At 38.1% G+C, this 6,840-nt stretch overlaps 1 protein-coding gene across 2 annotated transcripts in view; it reads right to left on the bottom strand.

Moving 5' to 3' along the window:
- Positions 1–5,580: 5,580 nt before the first annotated feature.
- The window catches only part of KCNG3 (potassium voltage-gated channel modifier subfamily G member 3), a 23,106-nt gene continuing 21,846 nt past the window's right edge, over positions 5,581–6,840 (bottom strand). The window contains exon 2 of one of the 2 annotated variants that reach the window (XM_007445740.1): positions 5,581–6,259. In XM_007445740.1, the coding sequence (XP_007445802.1) occupies positions 5,614–6,259 (646 nt within the window). In that variant the 3' untranslated portion in view covers positions 5,581–5,613. The remainder of the gene's footprint in view (positions 6,260–6,840) is intronic. The other variant, XM_007445741.1, reaches the window with a different exon arrangement.

The following is a 6,840-nucleotide window of genomic DNA, read 5'->3' as shown; positions in this document are numbered from 1 at the left end:
GTGAGCCATGGCCGCTGAGCCTGTGCGTCCGGAGCCTGTGCTCCGCAACGAGAGAGGCCACAACAGTGAGAGGCCCGCGTACCACAAAAAAAAAAAATTAAAAAATTAAAAAATAATAATAATAAAAAAATAAAATATGGAACTCTTCATGAATTTGTGTGTCATCCTCGCGCAGGGGCCATGCTAATCTCTGTATTGTTCCAATTTTAGTATATGTGCTGCTGAAGCGAGCAAAATCCCTGTATTTTAATACAGCAAAACACCTGTCATTACTAACACTTCTTTTCTCTAATGAAAAAAAAAAAAGCATTTTATAACAATAAACACTACAAATGGCCTCCACTCTGTCATGGGCAGAATTATATAATTATTTCAAAACAATTAAAGTAATTGAAGTCTAGGAAGAGAAAACCTACCAAGTACAAAGTCATGATAAATTTTAGTTTTAGTTTCAATACAGCATTGCATAAATTAAGTAAAAGTACTACTCCAGACATAAATGATATAGCATTACTGAGTCCTGGTAGGTGAACTCCAAATAATATATACTCCCTCTGGCTTTCATCCACTAAGTGTATATTGGTATAGTGTTGATAGTTTAAAATATAAATCAAAGGACGCTCATCAAAGCTACATAAAATTAATTTGTTCAAATTATAGCATAAATGCAGATTATCCAATTCAATTCCGTAACAAATAATAAACTCACAACTGAGCTACACCAACAGTCAAAAGTTTAAGTGCTTATTGGGAATGTCTGGGAGAATTGGAAAAATCTGAAAGTTTAGGCCTAAGTGTGGAATTGCTAAAAGAAAAATAAAAGTTAATGACAGAATGGGACAATATAATCGTGCTTGTGGATGACATTTCACAAGTCTATGGAAAGCTCAACAGCATGGGGCAGCAAATTATTAGTTTACTTTTCAGGGGCAGAACTGATATGCCCAGTCCTCCAAGTACAGATAGGTCTGGAAAGGCAGGAAGCAAAACACCATATGAAAGCATGCTGAACATACAGAGAAGTGTATGAAACCTTCCCTGACCAAAATGGAATTTTTCCAGAACATTCCATTAAAGCTTCAACCCATGTTACTTCCTCTTCAGTTATGACATTTCTCAGCCTGGCCCTTCTAAATAATTCAATGATAAGCTATGAAATAACTGCACTTATCTGCATGTATGTGAATGAGTGCACAACTGTGAAGTTTTGCAATTTAAAAACTCTATTGAAGGGCTTCCCTGGTGGCGCAGTGGTTAAGAATCCGCCTGCCAATGCAGGGGACATGGGTTCAAGCCCTGGTCCGGGAAGATCCCACATGCTGCAGAGCATCTAAGCCTGTGCACCACAACTACTGAGCCTGCGTTCTAGGGCCCGCGAGCCACAACTATTGAGTCCATGTGCCACGACTACTGAAGCCCATGCGCCTAGAGCCCGAGCTCCACAACAAGAGAAGCCACTACAATGAGAAGCCCGCACACCGCAACAAAGAGTAGTCCCCACTCGCCGCAACTAGAGAAAGCCTGTGCACAGCAACAAAGACCCAATGCAGCCAAAAATAAAATAAATAAATAAAAACAACTCTATTGAAAATCTGAGTTCCCTATACACTAGTCCCAAGTCCTCCTTCCTGACATCTAGAGCACCTAAAAGCAACATCTGATTTATTTTATTTTATTTTTTTGCAGTACGCGGGCCTCTCACTGTTGTGGCCTCTCCCGTTGCGGAGCACAGGCTCCAGACGCGCAGGCTCAGCGGCCATGGCTCACGGGCCTAGTCACTCTGCGGCATGTGGGATCTTCCCGTACCAGGGCACGAACCCGTGTCCCCTGCATCGGCAGGCGGACTCTCAACCACTGTGCCACCAGGGAAGCCCCTGATTTTTATATGACCTATAAAAAGGGGCCCCAAAGTCCCAAAGAAAAGAGAAATCCTTCGTGCCTTCTGAAGTTACCAAAAAAAAAAAAAAAAAAAAAGTATGTCTAAAGAGTACTGAATCAAAAGTCTGAAAACCAGGTTTCTGAGGTGTGCTCTGACACTAGGGTGACCAAATGTCCAGTTCACCTGAGACTAAGGAATTTCCCAGGATGGGGGTACGTTTAGTGCTAAAACCAAGAAAGTTCCAGGCAAACCAGGGTAAGCTGGTCTCCCTACGGGTGACGACGGCTAAATCACAACCCACTGGGAGCACAGCGGCCCGGCTGCTAACATTTAGATGGGATAAAGAACATAGGAAGGGGCAAGGTAAACCAGAAGGTCTCCAGGGCCCTTTAGTTGTAATTTATTATGACCCTATGACATATTTATACCACATTTGATTGGAATGTATATTTCATACCATAAGTGAATGTACTTTTATGTAGGGTCAGAGGGCGCTGGAAATATTTTGTGAAGCTATGCGTTAAATTTGGAGTTATATATGCTTAATAGCAAAACAGAGCTAGGAGTTTTCAGTTTTTTTATTTTTCATTTCTATAGTAAAGAGGAAAAATAAGCTGCTTCTAGAAAATATCAAGCCAACAGAGAAAATTCTTCCAATACCAACATCCAACTTAATCCCATCTCTCCTCCTCCCAGATCATTGGAGACCTAGGACATCTGGACAAAAGTTTAAAAACAGGAAATATTATTTTGACTTACTGCCACCGTGAAAGAATACATTTCCACATTTTTAAGAAAGTAAGAACTTAGAAACGTGTGCTTACAAGTAACTACAAAACCCAGGAGAAAAGCAAATGCAACTGTAGCAACCATCAATAACAAAAGAGTCATAAAGAGCCTGTGCTCTGCAACAAGAGAAGCGCACTGCAATGAAGAGTAGTCCCTGCTCACTCCAACTAGAGAAAGCCTGCACGCAGCAACAAAGACCCAATGCAGCCAAAAATAAATTAATTAAATAAATAAATAAAAGATAAAGAAGACCTTGAATTGTTAGAGTATATTTACTTTCAAATATGTTTCCTAATTTTGGACCTTTAATTCTGAAAAATTCCACTTAAGAGGATACAAACAAGTCATATATTATAAGATCAAGTCACATAAGCTCACATGCGGTACAATGAGAACAAACATTCAGGATTCCTCTTTCCTCCTTGGGCATTCTAATTTAAGATACCTGACTTACTGAGACTAATATAAGTCCTAATGAAAGCATTTCTGCCATGAAGACTGAGTTATGAGAAATTTCTAAAAGTACAACTATGAAAGAAGTGTTACTCAATTATTATTTTTTAAGGCAGTAACTCAGGGAAAGCTATAAGAAAATGCCTCTGTTCCTAAAAAACTACAACATCCATGATATATATATTTTTCACTCATGAATGAACTATTCTATCAGGTCTCATCATCATCCTTACTACACGGGTGGCTGAACTGACAATAGCATTTATCTAACATGCTCCTTTATGAGAACTGGTCTTATGAAAACTTTGGCATCACCAACAAGAGATTTCTTACTAGTTACTTAAGGGCAGCCTCAAAGTCTGCTTGTGTATTTACATGTGTGACTCTACACATAGCCATACAGGTATACAGTTCTCCTTGTCTCTTCAAAAAAGCAGTTTCTCTTCCCAAATCAGTCAACAGTTTGTGCCCAAGTCTATGTCTATCACATATGCTGTGGGGACATGAAGGTGTGTGTGAGAGAGAGGATCCCAGCCCTCAAAATAGTTATACTTTACTTGGGGAGATAAGACATATATTCTCATGAAGAGTTCTCAGGGCTAGAAAAATTGCTGGCTGTCTTATTCTTGTTAGTAATGTAGGGGTGCTATCACCTGCCTATTATTTGCATAAATCACAAAGCCTTAATCAAAATAGGTAAGAAAAAATAAATCCATGCTATTTATTTCAAATATATTAAAATACAATAAATATACAATAAATAACAGAGCTTATTTTGAGTATGTAATAAGTAACACCAGTGTGCAATAGTAGGCAAGATGGGGCGAGAGTCTTAATGGCCAAAATATCACTTAAATTCAGGAAAGGAAATTAGGGAAAAGGAATGGTTTCGCTATTATTACCTCAGCAGTGACAACAGCAAAGAGTGTGGTTTCTCAAGGCTTTTCTTGAAACCCAGAGGTGTGTTAAGAGTAAGCTGCTGGGCTAGGTTCCTAGAGATCTAGGTTTTAGCCCCAACTCCTTCACGATCATATCCTCTCTTGCCCTGGTTTTCTACCCATACTGCTTGAGGCTGGAACTAGATGATGGCTAATATTCCTTTAATGAACACTTCCGGTAACCCTTTCTTTGATAAATATATCCAGGTCCCCTTTCCAACTCCTCTGCTCCCCCTCCCACCCCCACTAAATTACAGTGTATAACGTTAAATTATTCATGAATCTATGACTTTAATTTTTTGTGTTTCTATACTGACGGCTTTACGACAACTGGTTAACAAAGCAAAATCCTAATTCAGATTGCTAAAATTCAGCAGTAAACAATCAACAGTTTTACATTATCTAGTCCTAATAACCTAGCCAGATTAGTATGGCATATTATTCAATATTGTTACAAGAAGTTTTGGCATAGCTATAATTGACAATGACAAAGATCAGCTCAAATAATTATGTATTCATTGTTTTTAGCTGACTTAAAATTGGCTTGGCTACACAGCAACCAAGAGTAAGGAAAGAATTTCTTTTCTTATGATAATCTAGTGACAAGATCTAAGTATGACTTTGGTATAAAACGGCTACATAAATATCCTTTCATCTTAAGTCTTATTAAACCCATGGTGTTTGGCAAAAAAAATCAAGAGCAGAAGAAGATAAGTATGGGTTGTAATATCAAACTATTTCCATTATCATTTTAATCTCGGAAATCTTGTTTGGACATCTAAATCTTAGGATAATTATCACCTAGTAACAGCAATGAATTCAAATAAAATGCTAAACAATACAAATACTCTTTTTAGTCATATCAGGACAGAGAAAAAAGAAATCCAAAATGGAAAAGGAAGAACACACTCAATCTTCCATGAAGCTGTATGATAAGGTGAATTATAGGAGCAAACATAAATCAGATAATTGAGAAATATGCTGGAGAAATTTTTCAAATACTATTCTTGCTTGTATCTACTAGCTCCACTATACAGTTTAAAATGTGGCCAAATTTTTAAAGTAGTTGTTAAACACTTCCTGCATCTGACATATGTTTCCAGGGTACTTCTGACATTGATATGAGAGATTATAAAACATTTAGAAATGAAAATGTTACTCTCCAACAAAAAACACTATAACTTCCAAGCTTCCTCTGCATTCACAAGACGGAAAAACATTTGGAAAATAGTAGCTTTCAGTTTTAAAATGTTCAAATAATATACTTTAAAACAAACACAAAAAGTGTAATTGTTCAAGGCAAGGAAGAGACAAGTCTAAATAAAACAGGATCCTAACATTTACTCTAGGAGTCATTCCTTTTCCTGTGCAGTCTCAATCATATTTACTCCATAATAAGTAAACTGCTTTACCCCTTCAGCTGGGAAGGACAATTTTAACTCTACCAAGGTGATGACAGTACCACTGCAGTGCTCACCCAACGAGAAATGCATGAATATAAAGTAGCGTCAACTCGATCAAATGAAGTGTATGCAAGATTTGATTTGCAATGTGTTAATTTAGGAACTCAGCGGAGAGGCTCCTACTGTATCTAGCTGATCTAAACTTGAGCTCATGATAACACTGCACGAAGCTATGGTAGATAAAAGTGATAGGTAATGCCAATAAAACGATTCCACTGACAACACAAACTCCTCCAAGAATTCTTCCAGGCATTGTGATAGGATACATATCTCCATAGCCAACTGTAGTCATAGAGATAATCACCCACCAGCAGGCAGCAGGGATGCTGGCGAAGTCCTTGTTGGATGTTTCCAGGTCCAACCCATGTTCAAGAAGCTGAGAAAGTGCACTAAAGATTGCCATGGCAACACAAATGAAGACAAGCAACATAACCATCTCTCGGTAACATCGTTTGAGAGTCAAACCAAGTGTCTGAAGGCCAATGAAGTGACGGGCAAGCTTAATCACCCAAAAAATCCTCATCATTCTAAGCACCCTCAAGGTGACTCCAGCCCTCTGGAGTTGAGAGTTCTCGCCCGTAAATACTGTCATTAACACGGAGATGTAATACGGCGTGATTGCCAGTAAATCAATGATGTTCAGGGGTCTCTTGACAAACTCACACTTGTTTTTGGAGACGATGAACCTCACAATGCATTCTGCAGTGAACCAACCTATGCAGATAGCTTCAATTATCCTGTCAAGAGAACAAAAGAAGAATTGATCATTTTATTTTTAAGCATTTTAATAGCTCTTAGATTTCTTCAGATAGTACTACACTGACATACACATTTAGTTACCTTTCCAGAAAACATAAAAGAACAGACAGCATTACCAACATCATCAGACCCACCGGGATGCAACAGAACAACAAATACATCAACAAATGAAAACTGAACTTGATGAAGTTCTTATTTATATATGGCATATGGTAATAGCATTGAAAAAAATATTTGTTTGCTTGTTGTCACTAATACTTAAAAAAAAAAATCTATCTCTTACTTGGTGGCTTGAAATTAACTTATACTCAGCTCGCCACACTATGAAATGTTATTCCATGAGGACAGTGGTTCTCTACTGTGATGTAAGTTATTAGGTAGGTCAGAAGGACTTGGTTCCTACAGACAGTGGACACACCCAAATTTTCAATGATTTACTTCTTGGTAAATAGGAGTGAACTCAAGATCATCTCCGAAAATGTTACTGTATTTTTTTTTTCCTACAGGCTTGTGTGGGAGACACTGAATCTGAGCCTGCCTTTTGGGCTTTGCAGGAATG

Source organism: Lipotes vexillifer, unplaced genomic scaffold, assembly GCF_000442215.2.
Source record: "Lipotes vexillifer unplaced genomic scaffold, Lipotes_vexillifer_v1.1 scaffold278, whole genome shotgun sequence".
In the NCBI taxonomy this organism is placed as follows: domain Eukaryota; kingdom Metazoa; phylum Chordata; class Mammalia; order Artiodactyla; family Lipotidae; genus Lipotes; species Lipotes vexillifer.
Note: the sequence above shows the minus strand (reverse complement) of the source record. Positions and strands in the feature narration are given on the sequence as shown.